The sequence below is a fragment of the Oncorhynchus clarkii genome, chromosome 26 (assembly GCF_045791955.1).
Source record: "Oncorhynchus clarkii lewisi isolate Uvic-CL-2024 chromosome 26, UVic_Ocla_1.0, whole genome shotgun sequence".
Classification (NCBI taxonomy): Eukaryota; Metazoa; Chordata; class Actinopteri; order Salmoniformes; family Salmonidae; genus Oncorhynchus; species Oncorhynchus clarkii.
In genome coordinates, this window is record NC_092172.1 from 48,872,782 (window position 1) to 48,900,290 (window position 27,509).

At 47.4% G+C, this 27,509-nt stretch overlaps 1 protein-coding gene across 1 annotated transcript in view; it reads left to right on the forward strand.

Moving 5' to 3' along the window:
* The window catches only part of LOC139384436 (sodium/hydrogen exchanger 5-like), a 76,521-nt gene that overhangs the window by 15,989 nt on the left and 33,023 nt on the right, over positions 1 to 27,509 (forward strand). The window contains exons 2-5 of the mRNA XM_071129201.1: positions 14,536 to 14,697; positions 14,819 to 14,959; positions 16,890 to 17,053; positions 27,191 to 27,269. Coding sequence (XP_070985302.1) covers positions 14,536 to 14,697; positions 14,819 to 14,959; positions 16,890 to 17,053; positions 27,191 to 27,269 — 546 coding nt within the window. The remainder of the gene's footprint in view (positions 1 to 14,535; positions 14,698 to 14,818; positions 14,960 to 16,889; positions 17,054 to 27,190; positions 27,270 to 27,509) is intronic.

A 27,509-nucleotide genomic window follows, 5' to 3' on the forward strand; every position in this document is an offset into this window, starting at 1 on the left:
TATAGTGGACCCCACAATGCCGTATAGTGGACCCCACACTGCCGTATAGTGGACCCCACACTGCCATATAGTGGACCCCACACTGCCATATAGTGGACCCCATACTTCACTGCCATATAGTGGACCCCACACTGCCATATAGTGGACCCCACACTGCCATATAGTGGACCCCACACTGCCATATAGTGGACCCCACACTGCCGTATAGTGGACCCCACACTGCCGTATAGTGGACCCCACACTGCCGTATAGTGGACCCCACACTGCCATATAGTGGACCCCACACTGCCATATAGTGCACCCATATAGTGTACCCCACACTGCCGTATAGTGGACCCCACACTGCCATATAGTGGACCCCACACTGCCATATAGTGGACCCATATAGTGGACCCCACACTGCCGTATAGTGGACCCCACACTGCCATATAGTGGATCCCACACTGCCATATAGTGGACCCCACACTGCCATATAGTGGACCCCACACTGCCATATAGTGGACCCCACACTGCCATATAGTGGACCCCACACTGCCATATAGTGGACCCATATAGCGGACCGCACACTGCCGTATAGTGGACCCCATACTTCACTGCCATATAGTGGACCCCATACTTCACTGCCATATAGTGGACCCCACACTGCCATATAGTGGACCCCACACTGCCATATAGTGGACCCCACACCACCATATAGTGGACAACACACCGACATATAGTGGACCCCACACTGCCATATAGTGGACAACACACTGCCGTATAGTGGACCCCACAATGCCATATAGTGGACAATACACTGACATATAGTGGACCCCACACTGCCATATAGTGGACCTCACACTGCCATATAGTGGACCCCACAATGCCATATAGTGGACCCCACACTGCCATATAGTGGACCCCATACTTTACTGCCATATAGTGGACCCTATACTTCACTGCCATATAGTGGACCCTATACTTCACTGCCATATAGTGGACCCCATACTTCACTGCCATATAGTGGACCCCATACTTCACTGCCATATAGTGGACCCCATACTTCACTGCCGTATAGTGGACCCCACACTGCCGTATAGTGGAACCCACACTGCCGTATAGTGGACAACACAATGCCATATAGTGGACCCCACACTGCCGTATAGTGGACCCCATACTTCACTGCCATATAGTGGACCCCACACTGCCATATAGTGGACCCCACACCGCCATATAGTGGACAATACACTGACATATAGTGGACCCCACACTGCCATATAGTGGACCTCACACTGCCATATAGTGGACCCCACAATGCCATATAGTGGACCCCACACTGCCATATAGTGGACCCCATACTTCACTGCCATATAGTGGACCCCATACTTCACTGCCATATAGTGGACCCTATACTTCACTGCCATATAGTGGACCCCATACTTCACTGCCATATAGTGGACCCCATACTTCACTGCCATATAGTGGACCCCATACTTCACTGCCGTATAGTGGACCCCACACTGCCGTATAGTGGAACCCACACTGCCGTATAGTGGACAACACACTGCCATATAGTGGACCCCACACTGCCGTATAGTGGACCCATATAGCGGACCCCACACTGCCATATAGTGGACCCCACACTGCCGTATAGTGGACCCCACACTGCCATATAGTGGACCCCATACTTCACTGCCATATAGTGGACCCCATACTTCACTGCCGTATAGTGGACCCCATACTTCACTGCCATATAGTGGACCCCACACTGCCATATAGTGGACCCCACACTGCAATATAGTGGACCCCACACTGCCATATAGTGGACCCCATACTTCACTGCCATATAGTGGACCCCATACTTCACTGCCGTATAGTGGACCCCACACTGCCGTATAGTGGACCCATATAGCGGACCCCACACTGCCATATAGTGGACCCCAAACTGCCATATAGTGGACCCCACACTGCCATATAGTGGACCCCACACTGCCATATAGTGGACCCCACACCACCATATAGTGGACAACACACCGACATATAGTGGACCCCACACTGCCATATAGTGGACAACACACTGCCGTATAGTGGACCCCATACTTCACTGCCATATAGTGGACCCCATACTTCACTGCCATATAGTGGACCCCATACTTCACTGCCATATAGTGGACCCCACACTGCCATATAGTGGACCCCACACTGCCATATAGTGGACCCCACACCGCCATATAGTGGACAATACACTGACATATAGTGGACCCCACACTGCCGTATAGTGGACCCCACACTGCCATATAGTGGACCCCACACTGCCATATAGTGGACCCATATAGCGGACCGCACACTGCCGTATAGTGGACCCCATACTTCACTGCCGTATAGTGGACCCCATACTTCACTGCCATATAGTGGACCCCACACTGCCATATAGTGGACCCCACACTGCCATATAGTGGACCCATATAGCGGACCGCACACTGCCATATAGTGGACCCCATACTTCACTGCCGTATAGTGGACCCCATACTTCACTGCCATATAGTGGACCCCACACTGCCATATAGTGGACCCCACACTGCCATATAGTGGACCCCACACCACCATATAGTGGACAATACACTGACATATAGTGGACCCCATACTGCAGTAAGTGGACCCCACACTGCCATATAGTGGACCCCACACCGCCATATAGTGGACCCCACACCGCCATATAGTGGACAATACACTGACATATAGTGGACCCCACACTGCCATATAGTGGACCTCACACTGCCATATAGTGGACCCCACAATGCCATATAGTGGACCCCACACTGCCATATAGTGGACCCCACACTGCCATATAGTGGACCCCATACTTCACTGCCATATAGTGGACCCCATACTTCACTGCCATATAGTGGACCCCATACTTCACTGCCATATAGTGGACCCCACACTACCATATAGTGGACCCCATACTTCACTGCCATATAGTGGACCCCATACTTCACTGCCATATAGTGGACCCCACACTGCAGTAAGTGGACCCCACACTGCCATATAGTGGACCCCACACCGCCATATAGTGGACCCCATACTTCACTGCCATATAGTGGACCCCACACTGCAGTAAGTGGACCCCACACTGCCATATAGTGGACCCCACACCGCCATATAGTGGACCCCACACCGCCATATAGTGGACAATACACTGACATATAGTGGACCCCACACTGCCATATAGTGGACCTCACACTGCCATATAGTGGACCCCACAATGCCATATAGTGGACCCCACACTGCCATATAGTGGACCCCATACTTCACTGCCATATAGTGGACCCCATACTTCACTGCCATATAGTGGACCCCATACTTCACTGCCATATAGTGGACCCCACACTACCATATAGTGGACCCCATACTTCACTGCCATATAGTGGAACCCATACTTCACTGCCATATAGTGGACCCCATACTTCACTGCCGTATAGTGGACCCCACACTGCCGTATAGTGGACCCATATAGCGGACCCCACACTGCCATATAGTGGACCCCACACTGCCATATAGTGGACCCCACACTGCCGTATAGTGGACCCCACACTGCCATATAGTGGACCCATATAGCGGACCCCACAATGCCATATAGTGGACCCCACACTGCCATATAGTGGATCCCACACTGCCATATAGTGGACCCCACACTGCCATATAGTGGACCCCATACTTCACTGCCGTATAGTGGACCCCACACTGCCGTATAGTGGACCCATATAGCGGACCCCACACTGCCATATAGTGGACCCCACACTGCCATATAGTGGATCCCACACTGCCATATAGTGGACCCCACACTGCCATATAGTGGACCCATATAGCGGACCCCACAATGCCATATAGTGGACCCCACACTGCCATATAGTGGATCCCACACTGCCATATAGTGGACCCCACACTGCCATATACTGGACCTCACACTGCCATATAGTGGACCCCACACTGCCATATAGTGGACCCCACACTGCCATATAGTGGACCCCATACTTCACTGCCATATAGTGGACCCCACACTGCCATATAGTGGACCCCACACTGCCATATAGTGGACCCCACACTGCCATATAGTGGACCCCACACTGCCGTATAGTGGACCCCACACTGCCGTATAGTGGACCCCACACTGCCATATAGTGGACCCCACACTGCCATATAGTGGACCCCACACTGCCATATAGTGGACCCCACACTGCCATATAGTGGACCCCATACTTCACTGCCGTATAGTGGACCCCACACTGCCGTATAGTGGACCCATATAGCGGACCCCACACTGCCATATAGTGGACCCCACACTGCCATATAGTGGACCCCACACTGCCATATAGTGGACCCCACACTGCCATATAGTGGACCCCACACTGCCATATAGTGGACCCATATAGCGGACCCCACAATGCCATATAGTGGACCCCACACTGCCATATAGTGGATCCCACACTGCCATATAGTGGACCCCACACTGCCATATACTGGACCTCACACTGCCATATAGTGGACCCCACACTGCCATATAGTGGACCCCTTACTTCACTGCCATATAGTGGACCCCTTACTTCACTGCCATATAGTGGACCCCACACTGCCATATAGTGGACCCCACACTGCCATATAGTGGACCCCACACTGCCATATAGTGGACCCCACACTGCCGTATAGTGGACCCCACACTGCCATATAGTGGACCCCACACTGCCATATAGTGGACCCCACACTGCCGTATAGTGGACAACACACTGCCATATAGTGGAGCAGCAGTATAGAGCTGATCAGTGTATTAGAGGAGGAGGAGGCAGCAGTATAGAGCTGATCAGTGTATTAGAGGAGGAGGAGCCAGCAGTATAGAGCTGACCAGTGTATTAGAGGAGGAGGAGGCAGCAGTATAGAGCTGATCAGTGTAGTAGAGGAGGAGGAGGCAGCAGTATAGAGCTGATCAGTGTATTAGAGGAGGAGGAGGAGGAGGAGGCAGCAGTATAGAGCTGATCAGTGTATTAGAGGAGGAGGCAGTATAGAGCTGATCAGTGTATTAGAGGAGGAGGCAGTATAGAGCTGATCAGTGTTAGAGGAGGAGGAGGAGGCAGCAGTATAGATCTGATCAGTTTATTAGAGGAGGAGGAGGCAGCAGTATAGAGCTGATCAGTGTATTAGAGGAGGGGGCGGCAGTATAGAGCTGATCAGTGTATTAGAGGAGGAGGCAGTATAGAGCTGATCAGTGTATTAGAGGAGGAGGCAGTATAGAGCTGATCAGTGTTAGAGGAGGAGGAGGAGGCAGCAGTATAGAGCTGATCAGTGTATTAGAGGAGGAGGCAGTATAGAGCTGATCAGTGTATTAGAGGAGGAGGCAGTATAGAGCTGATCAGTGTTAGAGGAGGAGGAGGAGGCAGCAGTATAGAGCTGATCAGTGTATTAGAGGAGGAGGCAGCAGTATAGAGCTGATCAGTGTATTAGAGGAGGAGGAGGCAGCAGTATAGAGCTGATCAGTGTATTAGAGGAGGAGGGGGCAGCAATATAGAGCTGATCAGAGTATTAGAGGAGGGGGGGGGCAGCAGTATAGAGCTGATCAGTGTATTATAGGAGGAGGCAGTATAGAGCTGATCAGTGTATTAGAGGAGGAGGCAGTATAGAGCTGACCAGTGTTAGAGGAGGAGGAGGAGGCAGCAGTATAGAGCTGATCAGTGTATTAGAGGAGGAGGCAGCAGTATAGAGCTGATCAGTGTATTAGAGGAGGAGGAGGCAGCAGTATAGAGCTGATCAGTGTATTAGAGGAGGAGGGGGCAGCAATATAGAGCTGATCAGAGTATTAGAGGAGGGGGGGGGGCAGCAGTATAGACCTGATCAGTGTATTAGAGGGGGCAGCAGTATAGAGCTGACCAGTGTATTAGAGGAGGAGGGGGCAGCAGTATAGAGCTGATCAGTGTATTAGAGGAGGGGGCAGCAGTATAGAGCTGATCAGTGTATTAGAGGAGGAGGAGGCAGCAGTATAGAGCTGATCAGTGTAGTAGAGGAGGAGGAGGCAGCAGTATAGAGCTGACCAGTGTATTAGAGGGGGCAGCAGTATAGAGCTGACCAGTGTATTAGAGGAGGAGGAGGCAGCAGTATAGAGCTGATCAGTGTAGTAGAGGAGGAGGAGGCAGCAGTATAGAGCTGATCAGTGTATTAGAGGAGGAGGAGGCAGCAGTATAGAGCTCATCAGTGTATTAGAGGGGGCAGCAGTATAGAGCTGATCAGTGTATTATAGGAGGAGGGGGCAGCAGTATAGAGCTAATCAGTGTATTAGAGGAGGAGGAGGCAGCAGTATAGAGCTGATCAGTGTAGTAGAGGAGGAGGAGGCAGCAGTATAGAGCTGATCAGTGTATTAGAGGAGGAGGAGGCAGCAGTATAGAGCTGATCAGTGTATTAGAGGAGGAGGCAGCAGTATAGAGCTGATCAGTGTATTAGAGGGGGCAGCAGTATAGAGTTGATCAGTGTATTAGAGGAGGGGGCAGCAGTATAGAGCTGATCAGTGTATTAGAGGAGGGGGCAGCAGTATAGAGCTGGTTAGTGTATTAGAGGAGGAGGAGGCAGCAGTATAGAGCTGATCAGTGTAGTAGAGGAGGTGGAGGCAGCAGTATAGAGCTGATCAGTGTATTAGAGGAGGAGGAGGCAGCAGTATAGAGCTCATCAGTGTATTAGAGGAGGAGGAGGCAGCAGTATAGAGCTGATCAGTGTATTAGAGGAGGAGGGGGCAGCAGTATAGAGCTGATCAGTTTATTAGAGGAGGAGGCAGCAGTATAGAGCTGATCAGTGTATTAGAGGAGGAGGGGGCAGCAGTATAGAGCTGATCAGTGTATTAGAGGAGGAGGAGGCAGCAGTATAGAGCTGATCAGTGTATTAGAGGAGGAGGAGGCAGCAGTATAGAGCTGATCAGTTTATTAGAGGAGGAGGAGGAGGCAGCAGTATAGAGCTGATCAGTGTATTATAGGAGGAGGAGGCAGCAGTATAGAGCTGATCAGTGTATTAGAGGAGGAGGAGGCAGCAGTATAGAGCTGATCAGTGTATTAGAGGGGGAGGGAGCAGCAGTATAGAGCTGATCAGTGTATTAGAGGAGGAGGAGGCAGTATAGAGCTGGTTAGTGTATTAGAGGAGGAGGAGGCAGCAGTATAGAGCTGATCAGTGTATTAGAAGAGGAGGGGGCAGCAGTATAGAGCTGATCAGTGTATTAGAGGAGGAGGAGGCAGCAGTATAGAGCTGATCAGTGTATTAGAGGAGGAGGAGGCAGCAGTATAGAGCTGATCAGTGTATTAGAAGAGGAGGGGGCAGCAGTATAGAGCTGATCAGTGTATTAGAAGAGGAGGAGGCAGCAGTATAGAGCTGGTTAGTGTATTGGAGGAGGAGAAGGCAGCAGTATAGAGCTGATCAGTGTATTAGAGGAGGAGGAGGCAGCAGTATAGAGCTGATCAGTGTATTAGAGGAGGAGGAGGCAAGGCCTGCTGTGAGACATCAGATATCAGACATCAGAGAGAGCAGAGATAGAACAGGCCCACACACACACACACACACACACACAACAGGCCTACACTAACAAACACACACACACACACACCAGGCTAACACACACACACACACACACACACACACACACACACACACACCAGGCTAACACACACACACACACCAGGCTAACACACACACACGTACACTCACCCAGCCACACAGCAGTCCTAGTTGAAATAGTAAAGATGTAATCCAGAAGAAGCCCTCAGTGGTGTTGCTGAATATCATTATGGACTTGTTCCTCTTTATGGAACTACTGGCCCAAACACACACGTGGTTTTGATGTGTCCTTATAAATGTGGTTTTGATGTGTCCTTATCAATGTGGTTTTGATGTGTCCTTATCAATGTGGTTTTGATGTGTCCTTATCAATGTGGTTTTGATGTGTCCTTATCAATGTGGTGTTTATGTGTCCTTATCAATGTGGTTTTTATGTGTCCTTATCAATGTGGTTTTGATGTGTCCTTATCAATGTGGTTTTTATGTGTCCTTATAAATGTGGTGTTTATGTGTCCTTATCAATGTGGTTTTTATGTGTCCTTATAGATGTGGTTTTGATGTGTCCTTATCAATGTGGTTTTGATGTGTCCTTATAGATGTGGTTTTGATGTGTCCTTATCAATGTGGTTTTTATGTGTCCTTATAAATGTGGTTTTGATGTGTCCTTATCAATGTGGTTTTTATGTGTCCTTATAGATGTGGTTTTTATGTGTCCTTATCAATGTGGTTTTTATGTGTCCTTATCAATGTGGTTTTGATGTGTCCTTATCAATGTGGTTTTGATGTGTCCTTATCAATGTGGTTTTTATATGTCCTTATAAATGTGGTTTTTATGTGTCCTTATAAATGTGGTTTTTATGTGTCCTTATCAATGTGGTTTTTATGTGTCCTTATAGATGTGGTTTTTATGTGTCCTTATCAATGTGGTTTTTATGTGTCCTTATCAATGTGGTTTTTATGTGTCCTTATCAATGTGGTTTTGATGTGTCCTTATAAATGTGGTTTTGATGTGTCCTTATCAATGTGGTTTTTATGTGTCCTTATCAATGTGGTGTTTATGTGTCCTTATAAATGTGGTTTTTATGTGTCCTTATCAATGTGTTTTTTATGTGTCCTTATCAATGTGGTTTTGATGTGTCCTTATCAATGTGGTTTTGATGTGTCCTTATCAATGTGGTTTTGATGTGTCCTTATCAATGTGGTTTTATGTGTCCTTATCAATGTGGTTTTGATGTGTCCTTATCAATGTGGTTTTGATGTGTCCTTATCAATGTGGTTTTGATGTGTCCTTATCAATGTGGTTTTTATGTGTCCTTATCAATGTGGTTTTTATGTGTCCTTATAAATGTGGTTTTTATGTGTCCTTATCAATGTGGTTTTTATGTGTCCTTATAAATGTGGTTTTTATGTGTCCTTATAGATGTGGTTTTTATATGTCGTTACAAATTTTTTTTTAAATGTATTTACACATTATTTTTATGATGCAAGTCATTATTTACAATGACGGTCTACCCCGGCCAAACACTAACCAGGACGACGCTGGGCCAATTGTGCACCGCCCTATGGGACTCCCAGTCACTGCCGGTTGTGATACAGCTTGGAATTGAACCAGGGTCTGTAGTGACGCCTCTAGCACTGAGATGCAGTGCCTTAGACCGCTGTGATACAGCCTGGAATCGAACCAGGGTCTGTAGTACCTTAGACCACTGTGATACAGCCCGGGATTGAACCAGGGTCTGTAGTACCTTAGTCCCTTCAGGAGCCCCTAAATGTGGTTTAATGTGTCGTGATAAACGTGTAGGTCGCTAGTCAGTTTTGCAGAGGGGCAGCTGGTACTGTTGATGACGACATGGAAATGTAGGTGTGGGTGTGAACTGTGTGTGTGTGGGTGGGTGGGGGGTCATCAGAGAGAGCAGAGATAGAACAGGCACACACACACACACACCAGGCACACACACACATACACACACACACACCAGGCCCACACTAACACACACACATACACACACCAGGCACACACACCAGGCACAAACATCACTAACACACAAACATTACTAAACACACACATCACTAACACACACACACACAGTGGCCATGAACTGAGCTCTACATGAGTGATGTCATACTAACTAGGCAGCACAGCTCTTATATCTCATTACGGCCTGATTATCGATTACCATAGTAACCCCTTACTGTTAGGGAACACCAGGAGGTTTCCATATGCTGGGTTCTCTACCTCAGTCTCAGTATCTCAGACCCTGTCCACTACACTGAAGTGTTGGGTTCTCTACCTCAGTCTCAGTATCTCAGACCCTGTCCACTACATTGAAGTGTTGGGTTCTCTACCTCAGTCTCAGTATCTCAGACACTGTCCACTACATTGAAGTGTTGGGTTCTCTACCTCAGTATCTCAGACCCTGTCCACTACATTGAAGTGTTGGGTTCTCTACCTCAGTATCTCAGACCCTGTCCACTACATTGAAGTGTTGGTTCTCTACCTCAGTCTCAGTATCTCAGACACTGTCCACTACATTGAAGTGTTGGGTTCTCTACCTCAGTCTCAGTATCTCAGACACTGTCCACTACATTGAAGTGTTGGGTTCTCTACCTCAGTCTCAGTATCTCAGACACTGTCCACTACATTGAAGTGTTGGGTTCTCTACCTCACAGTATCTCAGACACTGTCCACTACATTGAAGTGTTGGGTTCTCTACCTCAGTCTCAGTATCTCAGACACTGTCCACTACATTGAAGTGTTGGGTTCTCTATCTCAGTATCTCAGACACTGCCCACTACATTGAAGTGTTGGGTTCTCTACCTCAGTCTCAGTATCTCAGACACTGTCCACTACATTGAAGTGTTGGGTTCTCTACCTCAGTCTCAGTTTCTCAGACACTGTCCACTACATTGAAGTGTTGGGTTCTCTACCTCAGTCTCAGTATCTCAGACACTGTCCACTACATTGAAGTGTTGGGTTCTCTACCTCAGTCTCAGTATCTCAGACACTGTCCACTACATTGAAGTGTTGGGTTCTCTACCTCAGTATCTCAGACACTGTCCACTACATTGAAGTGTTGGGTTCTCTACCTCAGTCTCAGTATCTCAGACACTGTCCACTACATTGAAGTGTTGGGTTCTCTACCTCAGTCTCAGTATCTCAGACACTGTCCACTACATTGAAGTGTTGGGTTCTCTACCTCAGTATGTCAGACACTGTCCACTACATTGAAGTGTTGGGTTCTCTACCTCAGTCTCAGTATCTCAGACACTGTCCACTACATTGAAGTGTTGGGTTCTCTACCTCAGTCTCAGTATCTCAGACACTGTCCACTACATTGAAGTGTTGGGTTCTCTACCTCAGTATGTCAGACACTGTCCACTACATTGAAGTGTTGGGTTCTCTACCTCAGTCTCAGTATCTCAGACACTGTCCACTACATTGAAGTGTTGGGTTCTCTACCTCAGTCTCAGTATCTCAGACACTGTCCACTACATTGAAGTGTTGGGTTCTCTACCTCACAGTATCTCAGACTTGTTTTCTTCCATTGATTATCTTTTCCATTCTATATTCTGACTAGTTTGTTTCTTTCCCTGCCGTGCTGTGGCACCACAATGTCTGAGACAGATTAGGTAGGACGCCATTGGGACCTCTGAATAGATGGGACAGATTAGGTAGGGCCCCATTGGGACCTCTAAATAGATGGGACAGATTAGGTAGGGCCCCATTTGGGACCTCTGAATAGATGGGACAGATTAGGTAGGGCCCCATTTGGGACCTCTGAATAGATGGGACAGATTAGGTAGGGCCCCATTTGGGACCTCTGAATAGATGGGACAGATTAGGTAGGGCCCCATTGGGACCTCTAAATAGATGGGACAGATTAGGTAGGATGCCATTGGGACCTCTGAATAGATGGGACAGATTAGGTAGAGCCCCATTGGGACCTCTGAATGTCTGGGACAGATTAGGTAGGGCCCCATTGGGACCTCTGAATAGATGGGACAGATTAGGTAGGGCCCCATTGGGACCTCTGAATGTCTGGGACAGATTAGGTAGGGCCCCATTGGGACCTCTGAATAGATGGGACAGATTAGGTAGGGCCCCATTGGAACCTCTGAATGTCTGGGACAGATTAGGTAGGGCGCAATTGGGACCTCTGAATAGATGGGACAGATTAGGTAGGACGCCATTGGGACCTCTGAATAGATGGGACAGATTAGGTAGGGCGCAATTGGGACATCTGAATAGATGGGACAGATTAGGTAGGGCGCAATTGGGACCTCTGAATGTCTGGGACAGATTAGGTAGGGCTCCATTGGGACCTCTGAATGTCTGGGACAGATTAGGTAGGGCCCCATTGGGACCTCTGAATAGATGGGACAGATTAGGTAGGATGCCATTGGGACCTCTGAATAGATGGGACAGATTAGGTTAGGACGCCATTGGGACCTCTGAATAGATGGGACAGATTAGGTAGGGCGCAATTGGGACCTCTGAATAGATGGGACAGATTAGGTAGGGCGCCATTGGGACCTCTGCCATGTAGCTCTAGTGTGTGTGTGTGTGTGTGTGTGTGTGTGTGTGTGTGTGTGTGTGTGTGTGTGGTGCAGAGCTCTCAGCGTACCGTCTCTCCACATTGACACATTTCAAATTCCAAGGGAACCCACTTCATCCATCGCTCTGTTCAGCTTCCTTCTCTTCTGTGTTCGTTCTGGAATTGTTTCGTAATGCAGCAGATGGCTGTCTGGGGTCTTGGCGACAGTGATGAGAACAGACTGATAACTGATGTACTGTAGCTGATGTGATAGTGTTGACAGTAGTGATGGAACAAGAGAACAGACTGATATACTGTAGCTGATGTGATAGTGTTGACAGTAGTGATGGAACAAGAGAACAGACTGATAACTGATGTACTGTAGCTGATGTGATAGTGTTGACAGTAGTGATGGAACAAGAGATCAGACTGATATACTGTAGCCGATGTGATAGTGTTGACAGTAGTGATAGAACAAGAGAACAGACTGATAACTGATGTACTGTAGCTGATGTGATAGTGTTGACAGTAGTGATGGAACAAGAGAACAGACTGATAACTGATATACTGTAGCTGATGTGATAGTGTTGACAGTAGTGATGGAACAAGAGATCAGACTGATATACTGTAGCCGATGTGATAGTGTTGACAGTAGTGATAGAACAAGAGAACAGACTGATAACTGATGTACTGTAGCTGATGTGATAGTGTTGACAGTAGTGATGGAACAAGAGAACATACTGATATACTGTAGCCGATGTGATGGTGTTGACAGTAGTGATAGAACAAGAGAACATACTGATATACTGTAGCCGATGTGATGGTGTTGACAGTAGTGATGGAACAAGAGAACAGACTGATATACTGTAGCTGATGTGATGGTGTTGACAGTAGTGTGTTGATAGTAGTGTGTTGACAGTAGTGTTTTGACAGTAGTGTGTTGACAGTAGTGTGTTGACAGTAGTGTGTTGACAGTAGTGTGTTGACAGTAGTGTGTTGACAGTAGTGTGTTGACAGTAGTGTGTTGACAGTAGTGATGGCAGAAAAAACACACAATGTGTTTGAAAAGTATTCAGACCCCTTGACTTTTTTAAACATTTTGTTATGTTGCAGCCTTTAATCAGCAATCTACACACAATAACCCATAATGACATCACAATAACCCATAATGACATCACAATACCCCATAATGACATCACAATACCCCATAATGACATCACAATACCCCATAATGACATCACAATACCCCATAATGACATCACAATACCCCATAATGACATCACAATACCCCATAATGACATCACAATACCCCATAATGACATCACAATAACCCATAATGACATCACAATAACATCACAATACCCCATAATGACATCACAATACCCCATAATGACATCACAATAACCCATAATGACATCACAATACCCCATAATGACATCACAATACCCCATAATGACATCACAATAACCCATAATGACATCACAATAACCCATAATGACATCACAATACCCCATAATGACATCACAATAACCCATAATGACATCACAATAACCCATAATGACATCACAATACCCCATAATGACATCACAATACCCCATAATGACATCACAATAACCCATAATGACATCACAATAACCCATAATGACAAAGCGAAAACAGGTTTTTGGAAATATTTGCAAATGTATTAAAAATAAAAATCTGAAATACCTTATTTCCATAAATATGGTGCATCCTATTTCCATTGATCATCCTTGAGAGCCTGGTACTATCTGATGTGATTCTGCTGGGCCTGGTACCATCTGATGTGATTCTGCTGGGCCTGGTACTATCTGATGTGATTATCCTGGGCCTGGTACTATCTGATGTGATTCTGCTGGGCCTGGTACCATCTGATGTGATTCTGCTGGGCCTGGTACCATCTGATGTGATTCTGCTGGGCCTGGTGTTATCTGATGTGATTCTGCTGGGCCTGGTACCATCTGATGTGATTCTGCTGGGCCTGGTACCATCTGATGTGATTCTGCTGGGCCTGGTACCATCTGATGTGATTCTGCTGGACCTGGTACTATCTGATGTGATTCTGCTGGGCCTGGTACTATCTGATGTGTGTATATGATAGCTACCTATATGATAGCTGTGTTTAAATGTGTCTGTGTTCCTCTCCTCTCCTTTCTCCTCTCTCCTTTCTTCTACTGTCATATGTCCTCTCCCCTCCTCTCCCCTCCCCTCCCCTCCCCTCCCCTCCCCTCCCCTCCCCTCTCCTCCTCTCCTATCCTCTCCTCCCCTCCCCTCTCCTCTCCTCTCCTCCTATCCTCTCTCCTCTCCTCTCCTATCCTCTCTCCTCTCCTCTCCTCTTCTCTTCTCTCCTCTCCTCCTCTCCTATCTCCTCTCCCCTCTCCTCTCTCTCCTCCTCTCCTCTCCTCTCCTCTCTCCTCTCCAGTGTTCCACTTCTCCCAGCGGTTCACCACGGTGGTCCCAGAGAGCTGTATGTTGATCTTACTGGGCCTGGTACTGGGTGGCATCGTACTGCTGACCAGTAAGAAACAGCTGTACCAGCTAGAGCCTGGCCTCTTCTTCCTCTTCCTCCTGCCCACCATCGTAGGTAGGTGCCTTCTCTCTGGGGGGGAAATCTCAACTGCATCTCCCTCGATTCCTCACAAGTTAACAGGTCATTGTACTCTGTATCCTGTGCAAATGACAGATCATGTTCTGCTTTAATTTAGGTGACGCCGGGTATTTCATGCCCGCGAGGCTCTTCTTTGACAATCTGGGAGCCATCTTACTGTATGCTGTGGTGGGAACTCTCTGGAATGCCTTCTGTACAGGCTTCTGCCTCTACGGGGTCAAACTGCTGGGGATCATAGGTGAGTCAAGCCGCTGGGGGGGTCAGAGGTGAGTCAAGCTGCGGGGGGTCAGAGGTGAGTCAAGCCGCTGGGGGGTCAGAGGTGAGTCAAGCCGCTGGGGGGTCAGAGGTGAGTCAAGCCGCTGGGGGGTCAGAGGTGAGTCAAGCCCCCGGGGGTCAGAGATGAGTCAAGCCGCTGGGGGTTCAGAGGTGAGTCAAGCCGCTGGGGGTTCAGAGGTGAGTCATGCCGCTGGGGGGTCAGAGGTGAGTCAAGCTGCTGGGGGGTCAGAGGTGAGTCAAGCTGCTGGGGGGTCAGAGGTGAGTCAAGCTGCTGGGGGGTCAGAGGTGAGTCAAGCTGCTGGGGGGGTCAGAGGTGAGTCAACCTGCTGGGGATCATAGGTGAGTCAAGCTGCTGGGGGGGTCAGAGGTGAGTCAAGCCGCTGGGGGTCATAGGTGAGTCAAGCTGCTGGGGGTCAGAGGTGAGTCAAGCTGCTGGGGGTCAGAGGTGAGTCAAGCTGCTGGGGGGTCAGAGGTGAGTCAAGCTGCTGGGGGTCACAGGTGAGTCAAACTGCTGGGGATCATAGGTGAGTCAAGCCGCTGGGGGGGTCAGAGGTGAGTCAAGCCGCTGGGGGTCAGAGGTGAGTCGAACTGCTGGGTGTCAGAGTTGAGTCAAGCCGCTGGGGGTCAGAGGTGAGTCAAGCCGCCGGGGGTCCGAGGTGAGTCAAGCCGCTGGGGGGCCAATAGCCGCTGGGGGGCCAATAGGCTGTACCCTTACAGTTTAGACAGTAACCAATAGGCTGTACCCTGACAGTTTAGACAGTAGCCAATAGGCTGTATCCTGACAGTTTAGACAGTAGCCAATAGGCTGTACCCTGACAGTTTAGACAGTAGCCAATAGACTGTATCCTGACAGTTTAGACAGTAGCCAATAGGCTGTACCCTTACAGTTTAGACGGTAGCCAATAGGCTGTACCCTGACAGTTTAGACAGTAGCCAATAGACTGTATCCTGACAGTTTAGACAGTAGCCAATAGGCTGTATGTAAAATGTGTCTCTGTGTGTTCAGACCAGAAGGTTCAGGCAGGTCTGATGTGTCTCTCTGTTCAGACCAGAAGGTTCAGGCAGGTCTGATGTGTCTCTGTTCCGACCAGAAGGTTCAGGCAGGTCTGATGTGTCTCTGTGTGTTCAGACCAGAAGGTTCAGGCAGGTCTGATGTGTCTCTGTTCAGACCAGAAGGTTCAGGCAGGTCTGATGTGTCTCTCTGTTCAGACCAGAAGGTTCAGGCAGGTCTGATATGTCTCTCTGTTCAGACCAGAAGGTTCAGGCAGGTCTGATGTGTCTCTCTGTTCAGACCAGAAGGTTCAGGCAGGTCTGATGTGTCTCTGTTCAGACCAGAAGGTTTAGGCAGGTCTGATGTATCTCTCTGTTCAGACCAGAAGGTTTAGGCAGGTCTGATGTGTCTCTCTGTTCAGACCAGAAGGTTCAGGCAGGTCTGATGTGTCTCTCTGTTCAGACCAGAAGGTTCAGGCAGGTCTGATGTGTCTCTCTGTTCAGACCAGAAGGTTCAGGCAGGTCTGATGTGTCTCTCTGTTCAGACCAGAAGGTTCAGGCAGGTCTGATGTGTCTCTCTGTTCAGACCAGAAGGTTCAGGCAGGTCTGATGTGTCTCTGTGTGTTCAGACCAGAAGGTTCCGGCAGGTCTGATGTGTCTCTGTGTGTTCAGACCAGAAGGTTCAGGCAGGTCTGATGTGTCTCTCTGTTCAGGTCTGATGTGTCTCTGTGTGTTCAGACCAGAAGGTTCAGGCAGGTCTGATGTGTCTCTGTTCAGACCAGAAGGTTCAGGCAGGTCTGATGTGTCTCTGTGTGTTCAGACCAGAAGGTTCAGGCAGGTCTGATGTGTCTCTGTTCAGACCAGAAGGTTCAGGCAGGTCTGATGTGTCTCTGTGTGTTCAGACCAGAAGGTTCAGGCAGGTCTGATGGAGTTCCTGTTGTTTGGGGCGTTGATCTCTGCGGTGGACCCAGTGGCGGTGCTGGCCGTGTTCGAGGAGGTCCACGTCAACGAGACTCTCTTCATCATCGTCTTCGGAGAGTCCCTGCTCAACGACGCCGTCACCGTGGTGAGTCAGCTGTAACTCGGATGTAACTCACACACACCTTACTAACTGTATAGAACACCAACACTACATAGAACAACACCGTGGTGAGTCACACACACTATATAGAACAACACCGTGGTGAGTCACACACACTCTATAGAACAACACCGTGGTGAGTCACACACACTATATAGAACAACACCACTCTATAGAACAACACCACTATATAGAACAACACCACTATATAGAACAACACCGTGGTGAGTCACACACACTCTATAGAACAACACCACTATATAGAACAACACCGTGGTGAGTCACACACACTCTATAGAACAACACCACTATATAGAACAACACCGTGGTGAGTCACACACACTCTATAGAACAACACCGTGGTGAGTCACACACACTATATAGAACAACACCGTGGTGAGTCACACACACTCTATAGAACAACACCACTATATAGAACAACACCGTGGTGAGTCACACACACTCTATAGAACAACACCACTATATAGAACAACACCGTGGTGAGTCACACACACTCTATAGAACAACACCGTGGTGAGTCACACACACTCTATAGAACAACACCGTGGTGAGTCACACACACTATATAGAACAACACCGTGGTGAGTCACACACACTCTATAGAACAACACCGTGGTGAGTCACACACACTCTATAGAACAACACCACTCTATAGAACACCACCGTGGTGAGTCACACACACTATATAGAACAACACCGTGGTGAGTCACACACACTCTATAGAACAACACCGTGGTGAGTCACACACACTCTATAGAACAACACCGTGGTGAGTCACACACACTCACGCTGGCTCACGTTCAAACAATGAAGCCCCAAAGCAACAGACAAACTGACATACTGGTTGATTCCTCCCCCTGCGCTGGGAAAGGAGGGTTTTACAGACAGGTAACCATAGAGACAGGGACGCGTTGAAGGTCAGTGGGGGGGGGGGGGGTTCACCAGTTTCACTAGTCTCAATCTGCATCCCAACATGGCACCCTATTGGTCTATAGTAGTACCACTATATAGGGAATAGGGCTCTGGTCTATAGTAGTACCACTATATAGGGAATAGGGCTCTGGTCTATAGTAGTACCACTATATAGGGAATAGGGCTCTGGTCTATAGTAGTACCACTATATAGGGAATAGGGCTCTGGTCTATAGTAGTACCACTATATAGGGGATAGGGCTCTGGTCTAAAGTAGTGTACTATATAGGGAATAGGGCTCTGGTCTAAAGTAGTACCACTATATAGGGAATAGGGCTCTGGTCTATAGTAGTACCACTATATAGGGAATAGGGCTCTGGTCTATAGTAGTACCACTATATAGGGAATAGGGCTCTGGTCTATAGTAGTACCACTATATAGGGGATAGGGCTCTGGTCTAAAGTAGTGTACTATATAGGGAATAGGGCTCTGGTCTAAAGTAGTACCACTATATAGGGAATAGGGCTCTGGTCTATAGTAGTACCACTATATAGGGAATAGGGCTCTGGTCTATAGTAGTACCACTATATAGGGGGCTCTGGTCTATAGTAGTACCACTATATAGGGAATAGGGCTCTGGTCTATAGTAGTACCACTATATAGGGAATAGGGTGCCATTTGGGGCACAACCCATTGCACACCTGGAGCTCTGAAGGGGAGGGGAGGGGGGCTGATCTGGCCCATTGTAGCCTCGCCATCACATCTCTACACACACACACACACACACACACACACACACAAAAGCTGTGTTCAGGCTCTGTTGAGATGTTCAGACTGGGTGATAAATCTTATAAATGAACAAGACCAAGGCTGACTGGCTGATAAATCTTATAAATGAACATGGATAAGACAGAGTCTGTCTCTCTCTCTCTGTCGGTCTCTCTGTCTGTCTCTGTCTCTCTCTCTCTCTCTCTCTCTCTTTCGCACTCTCTCTCTCTTTATCTCTCTCTTTCTCTCTCTCGTTCTCTCTTTCTCACTCTCTCTCTCTCTCTCTCTCTCTCTCTCTCTCTCTGTCCCCCCTCTCATCTCTCTCTCTCTCTCTCTCTGTGTCCCCTCTCTTCTCTCGCTGTCCCCCCTCTCTTCTCTCTCTCTCTCTCTCTCTCTCTCTCTGTCCCCCCTCTCTTCTCTCTCTCTCTCTCTGTCCCCCCTCTCTTCTCTCTCTCTCTCTCTGTCCCCCCTCTCTTCTCTCTCTCTCTCTGTCCCCCTCTCTTCTCTCTCTCTCTCTCTCTGTCCCCCCTCTCTTCTCTCTCTCTCTCTCTGTCCCCCCTCTCTTCTCTCTCTCTCTCTCTGTGTCCCCTCTCTTCTCTCTCTGTCCCCCCTCTCTTCTCTCTCTCTCTCTCTCTCTCTGTCCCCCCTCTCTTCTCTCTCTCTCTCTCTGTGTCCCCTCTCTTCTCTCTCTGTCCCCCCTCTCTTCTCTCTCTCTCTGTCCCCCCTCTCTTCTCTCTCTCTCTCTCTCTCTCTCTCTCTCTGTCCCCCCTCTCTTCTCTCTCTCTCTCTCTGTCCCCCCTCTCTTCTCTCTCTCTCTCTCTCTCTCTCTCTCTCTGTCCCCCCTCTCTTCTCTCTCTCTCTCTCTGTCCCCCCTCTCTTCTCTCTCTCTCTCTCTGTCCCCCCTCTCTTCTCTCTCTCTCTCTCTCTGTCCCCCCTCTCTTCTCTCTCTCTCTCTCTGTCCCCCCTCTCTTCTCTCTCTCTCTCTCTCTGTCCCCCCTCTCTTCTCTCTCTCTCTCTCTGTCCCCCCTCTCTTTTCTCTCCCCCTCTCTTCTCTCTCTCGCTCTCCCCCCCCCTCTCTGTTTGTCCCCCCCCTCTCTGTTTGTCCCTAGCCAACCCACTAAACCCGCCACAACAAGCTCCTTTTGTTTATATGACCTGTGACCTTACATTTGGTGAAGTACCCAGGATTTAGAGAGCGATCACGATTACCCTCTCACGATCACGCCCAGCAGCCCTTATTAAAACACCTCACAACGCTATATAGAACACCAACACTATATAGAACACCAACACTATATAGAACACCAACACCATCTAGAACACCAACACTATATAGAACACCAACACTATATAGAACACCAACACTATATAGAACACCAACACCATCTAGAACACCAACACTATATAGAACACCAACACTATATAGAACACCAACACTATATAGAACACCAACACTATATAGAACACCAACACTATATAGAACACCAACACTATATAGAACACCAACACTATATAGAACACCAACACTATATAGAACACCAACGCCATCTAGAACACCAACACTATATAGAACACCAACGCCATCTAGAACACCAACACTATATAGAACACCAACACTATATAGAACACCAACACCATCTAGAACACCAACACTATATAGAACACCAACGCCATCTAGAACACCAACACTATATAGAACACCAACACTATATAGAACACCGACACTATATAGAACACCAACACTATATAGAACACCAACACCATCTAGAACAGCAACACCATCTAGAACACCAACACTATATAGAACAACCAACGCCATCTAGAACACCAACACTATATAGAACACCAACGCTATATAGAACACCGACACTATATAGAACACCGACACTATATAGAACACCAACACTATATAGAACACCAACACCAACACTATATAGAACACCAACACTATATAGAACACCAACACCGACACTATATAGAACACCAACACTATATAGAACACCAACACCATCTAGAACAGCAACACCATCTAGAACACCAACACTATATAGAACACCAACACTATATAGAACACCAACACTATATACAACACCAACACCATCTAGAACACCAACACCATCTAGAACAGCAACACCATCTAGAACACCAACACTATATAGAACAACCAACGCCATCTAGAACACCAACACTATATAGAACACCAACACTATATAGAACACCAACGCTATATAGAACACCGACACTATATAGAACACCGACACTATATAGAACACCAACACTATATAGAACACCAACACTATATAGAACACCAACACCAACACTATATAGAACACCAACACTATATAGAACACCAACACTATATACAACACCAACACTATATAGAACACCAACACTATATAGAACACCAACACCAACACTATATAGAACACCAACACTATATAGAACACCAACACTATATACAACACCAACACTATATAGAACACCAACACTATATAGAACACCAACACTATATAGAACACCGACACTATATAGAACACCGACACTATATAGAACACCGACACTGTATAGAACACCGACACTATATAGAACACCAACACTATATAGAACACCAACACTATATAGAACACCAACACTATATAGAACACCAACACTATATAGAACACCAACACCAACACTATATAGAACACCAACACTATATAGAACACCAACACTATATAGAACACCAACACTATATAGAACACCAACACTATATAGAACACCAACACTATATAGAACACCAACACTATATAGAACACCGACACTATATAGAACACCGACACTATATAGAACACCGACACTGTATAGAACACCGACACTATATAGAACACCAACACTATATAGAACACCAACACTATATAGAACACCAACACTACATAGAACACCAACACCAACACTATATAGAACACCAACACTATATAGAACACCAACACTATATAGAACACTGTGCTCTGTGCTGCCCTCCTCTACTACGTTCAACTCTGGGTCAGTTTAATCATCTACTCTCTGTTAGGAATAATTCACGAGGTTCAGTGTCCAATCCCTCTTCTCTTGGCAAATCTCTCCTCAACACTCTGAAATGGGATCCAAATATTCCCCTGGTCAGCATCGATGCTGCACAGCAGTAACAACAAGACTAGTATTGTCCCGGTCAGCTTCGATGCTGCACAGCAATAACAGCAAGACTAGTATTGTCCTGGTCAGCATCGATGCTGCAGAGCAATAACAACAAGACTAGTATTGTCCTGGTCAGCATCGATGCTGCAGAGCAAGACTAGTATTGTCCCGGTCAGCATCGATGCTGCAGAGCAATAACAACAAGACTAGTATTGTCCTGGTCAGCATCGATGCTGCAGAGCAATAACAGCAAGACTAGTATTGTCCTGGTCAGCATCGATGCTGCACAGCAATAACAACAAGACTAGTATTGTCCTGGTCAGCATCGATGCTGCAGAGCAAGACTAGTATTGTCCTGGTCAGCATCGATGCTGCAGAGCAAGACTAGTAGTGTCCCGGTCAGCTTCGACGCTGCACAGCAAGACTAGTATTGTCCTGGTCAGCATCGATGCTGCAGAGCAATAACAACAAGACTAGTATTGTCCCGGTCAGCATCGATGCTGCAGAGCAATAACAGCAAGACTAGTATTGTCCCGGTCAGCATCGATGCTGCAGAGCAATAACAGCAAGACTAGTATTGTCCTGGTCAGCATCGATGCTGCACAGCGATAACAACAAGACTAGTATTGTCCTGGTCAGCATCGATGCTGCACAGCGATAACAACAAGACTAGTATTGTCCCACTAGCTATATGGATCAGCGGACTAGGACTGAGGGGCCAGCAAGGGACCCTGTTAGCTAGCCACAAACCGAAATACTATCTGAAATAATTTTCAAATACTGTATCTGTGCTTGATTGAGCTGGTCTGTTGCGATTGAACCGATGGAAAAGTCTGAAATGTTCACTACCATGTCCACCTGGCACGCAAATCCTGAAGCAAACACTATCTGGTTAACCGTACTCCGCCCCCCCCCCCCCCGGGTCTGGTAAAACCATAATCCGCCCCCCCAGGTCTGGTAAACCATAATCCGCCCCCCCCAGGTCTGGTAAACCATACTCCGCCCCCCCCAGGTCTGGTAAACCATACTCCCCCCCCCCCCCCCACCGGGTCTGGTAAACCATACTCCCCCCCCCCCCCCCCCCCCCACCGGGTCTGGTAAACCATACTCCCCCCCCCCCCCCCCCCCCCGGGTCTGGTAAACCATACTCCACCCCCCCCCCCCCCCCCCCAGGTCTGGTAAACCATACTCCCCCCCCCCCCCCCAGGTCTGGTAAACCATACTTCCCCCCCCCCCCCCCCCCCCCAGGTCTGGTAAACCATACTCCCCCCCCCCCCACCGGGTCTGGTAAACCATACTCCCCCCCCCCCCCAGGTCTGGTAAACCGTACTCCGTTTCCCTCCCCCCTCCCCCCCAGGTCTGGTAAACCGTACTCCGTTTCCCTCCCCCCTCCCCCCCAGGTCTGGTAAACCGTACTCCGTTTCCTCCCCCCCAGGTCTGGTAAACCGTACTCCGTTTCCCTCCCCCCCCAGGTCTGGTAAACCGTACTCCGTTTCCTCCCCCCCAGGTCTGGTTAACTGTACTCCACCCCCCCCCCCCAGGTCTGGTAAACCATACTCCGTTTCCCTCCCCCCCAGGTCTCAAGCTCAGGCTTATTTGATGAGAAATGTAAGCAGCTTTGCTCTTGGGTTTCTGTCGTAGTAGGCCGTGAGACACATTAGAAAGTCTATTCACGTTGTTTACCCCAGGCCTTTAATAGTGGATCAGGGTTATAACCAAACCCAGGTCTTTAATAGTGGATCAGGGTTATAACCAGCCTTTAATAGTGGATCAGGGTTATAACCAGCCTTTAATAGTGGATCAGGGTTATAACCAGCCTTTAATAGTGGATCAGGGTTATAACCATTCTTTAATAGTGGATCAGGGTTATAACCAAACCCAGGTCTTTAATAGTGGATCAGGGTTATAACCAGCCTTTAATAGTGGATCAGGGTTATAACCAGCCATTAATAGTGGATCAGGGTTATAATCAACCCCAGGCCTTTAATAGTGGATCAGGGTTATAACCAGCCTTTAATAGTGGATCAGGGTTATAACCAACCCCAGGCCTTTAATAGTGGATCAGGGTTATAACCAGCCTTTAATAGTGGATCAGGGTTATAACCAACCCCAAGCATTGAATAGTGGATCAGGGTTATAACCAACCCCAGGCCTTTAATAGTGGATCAGGGTTATAACCAACCCCAGGCCTTTAATAGTGGATCAGGGTTATAACCAGCCTTTAATAGTGGATCAGGGTTATAACCAGCCTTTAATAGTGGATCAGGGTTATAACCAACCCCAGGCCTTTAATAGTGGATCAGGGTTATAACCAACCCCAGGCCTTTAATAGTGGATCAGGGTTATAACCAACCCCAGGCCTTTAATAGTGGATCAGGGTTATAACCAACCCCAGGCCTTTAATAGTGGATCAGGGTTATAACCAGCCTTTAATAGTGGATCAGGGTTATAACCAGCCTTTAATAGTGGATCAGGGTTATAACCAACCCCAGGCCTTTAATAGTGGATCAGGGTTATAACCAACCCCAGGCCTTTAATAGTGGATCAGGGTTATAACCAACCCCAGGCCTTTAATAGTGGATCAGGGTTATAACCAACCCCAGGCCTTTAATAGTGGATCAGGGTTATAACCAACCCCAGGCCTTTAATAGTGGATGAGGGTTATAACCAGCCTTTAATAGTGGATCAGGGTTATAACCAGCCTTTAATAGTGGATCAGGGTTATAACCAACCCCAGGCCTTTAATAGTGGATCAGGGTTATAACCAGCCTTTAATAGTGGATCAGGGTTATAACCAGCCTTTAATAGTGGATCAGGGTTATAACCAACCCCAGGCCTTTAATAGTGGATCAGGGTTATAACCAACCCCAGGCCTTTAATAGTGGATCAGGGTTATAACCAGCCTTTAATAGTGGATCAGGGTTATAACCAGCCTTTAATAGTGGATCAGGGTTATAACCAGCCTTTAATAGTGGACCAGGGTTATAACCAGCCTTTAATAGTGGATCAGGGTTATAACCAGCCTTTAATAGTGGATCAGGGTTATAACCAGCCTTTAATAGTGGATCAGGGTTATAACCAGCCTTTAATAGTGGAGCAGGGTTATAACCAGCCTTTAATAGTGGATCAGGGTTATAACCAACCCCAGGCCTTTAATAGTGGATCAGGGTTATAACCAACCCCAGGCCTTTAATAGTGGATCAGGGTTATAACCAACCCCAGGCCTTTAATAGTGGATCAGGGTTATAACCAACCACAGGCCTTTAATAGTGGATCAGGGTTATAACCAGCCTTTAATAGTGGATCAGGGTTATAACCAACCCCAGGCCTTTAATAGTGGACCAGGGTTATAACCAACCCCAGGCCTTTAATAGTGGATCAGGGTTATAACCAGCCTTTAATAGTGGATCAGGGTTATAACAAGCCTTTAATAGTGGATTAGGGTTATAACCAACCCCAGGCCTTTAATAGTGGATCAGGGTTATAACCAACCCCAGGCCTTTAATAGTGGATCAGGGTTATAACCAACCCCAGGCCTTTAATAGTGGATCAGGGTTATAACCAACCCCAGGCCTTTAATAGTGGATCAGGGTTATAACCAGTCCCAGGCCTTTAATAGTGGATCAGGGTTATAACCAGCCTTTAATAGTGGATTAGGGTTATAACCAAACCCAGTCCTTTAATAGTGGATCAGGGTTATAACCAGCCTTTAATAGTGGATCAGGGTTATAATCAACCCCAGGCCTTTAATAGTGGATCAGGGTTATAACCAGCCTTTAATAGTGGATCAGGGTTATAACCAGCCTTTAATAGTGGATCAGGGTTATAACCAGCCTTTAATAGTGGATCAGGGTTATAACCAGCCTTTAATAGTGGATCAGGGTTATAACCAGCCTTTAATAGTGGAGCAGGGTTATAACCAGCCTTTAATAGTGGATCAGGGTTATAACCAACCCCAGGCCTTTAATAGTGGATCAGGGTTATAACCAGTCTTTAATAGTGGATCAGGGTTATAACCAACCCCAGGCCTTTAATAGTGGATCAGGGTTATAACCAACCCCAGGTCTTTAATAGTGGATCAGGGTTATAACCAGCCTTTAATAGTGGATCAGGGTTATAACCAGCCTTTAATAGTGGATCAGGGTTATAACCAACCCCAGTCCTTTAATAGTGGATCAGGGTCATAACCAACCCCAGGTCTTTAATAGTGGATCAGGGTTATAATCAGCCTTTAATAGTGGATCAGGGTTATAACCATTCTTTAATAGTGGATCAGGGTTATAACCAACCCCAGGCATTTAATAGTGGATCAGGGTTATAACCAACCCCCAGGCCTTTAATAGTGGATCAGGGTTATAACCAGCCTTTAATAGTGGATCAGGGTTATAACCAAACCCAGGCCTTTAATAGTGGATCAGGGTTATAACCAGCCTTTAATAGTGGATCAGGGTTATAACCAACCCCAGGCCTTTAATAGTGGATCAGGGTTATAACCAGCCCCAGGCCTTTAATAGTGGATCAGGGTTATAACCAGCCTTTAATAGTGGATCAGGGTTATAACCAACCCCAGGCCTTTAATAGTGGATCAGGGTTATAACCAGCCTTTAATAGTGGATCAGGGTTATAACCAGCCTTTAATAGTGGATCGGGGTTATAACCAACCCCAGGCCTTTAATAGTGGATCAGGGTTATAACCAACCCCAGGTCTTTAATAGTGGATCAGGGTTATAACCAGCCTTAATAGTGGATCAGGGTTATAACCAAACCCAGGTCTTTAATAGTGGATCAGGGTTATTACCAGCCTTTAATAGTGGATCAGGGTTATAACCACCCTCAGGCCTTTAATAGTGGATCAGGGTTATAACCAGCCTTTAATAGTGGATCAGGGTTATAACCACCCTCAGGCCCTTAATAGTGGATCAGGGTTATTACCAGCCTTTAATAGTGGATCAGGGTTATAACCAACCCCAGGTCTTTAATAGTGGATCAGGGTTATAACCAGCCTTTAATAGTGGATCAGGGTTATAACCAACCCCAGGTCTTTAATAGTAGATCAGGGTTATAACCAGCCTTTAATAGTGGATCAGGGTTATAACCAAGCCCAAGACCTTTAATAGTAGATCAGGGTTATAACCAGCCCCAGGCCTGCAGTGCTGCAGTATGCTGTGCACCACCAATAAGTAGCACCCACCTGTATAGAGAATGCATTGTGTTATGGAGAGAGTTACAAAGACAATCTCCTGATGATGTCATGTCTCCTCCTCTGCAGGTGTTGTATAAGGTGTACATGTCCTTCGTGGAGGTGGGCCCTGAGAATGTTCAGACAGCTGACTATTTCAAAGGAGTGGGTGAGGATGAGTTCTGGTGTTTAGCTGTAGTCTGTGTTTAGCTGTAGTCTGTGTTAGCTGTAGTCTGTGTTAGCTGTAGTCTGTGTTTAGCTGTAGTCTGTGTTAGCTGTAGTCTGTGTTAGCTGTAGTCTGTGTTTAGCTGTAGTCTGTGTTAGCTGTAGTCTGTGTTTAGCTGTAGTCTGTGTTAGCTGTAGTCTGTGTTTAGCTGTAGTCTGTGTTTAGCTGTAGTCTGTGTTAGCT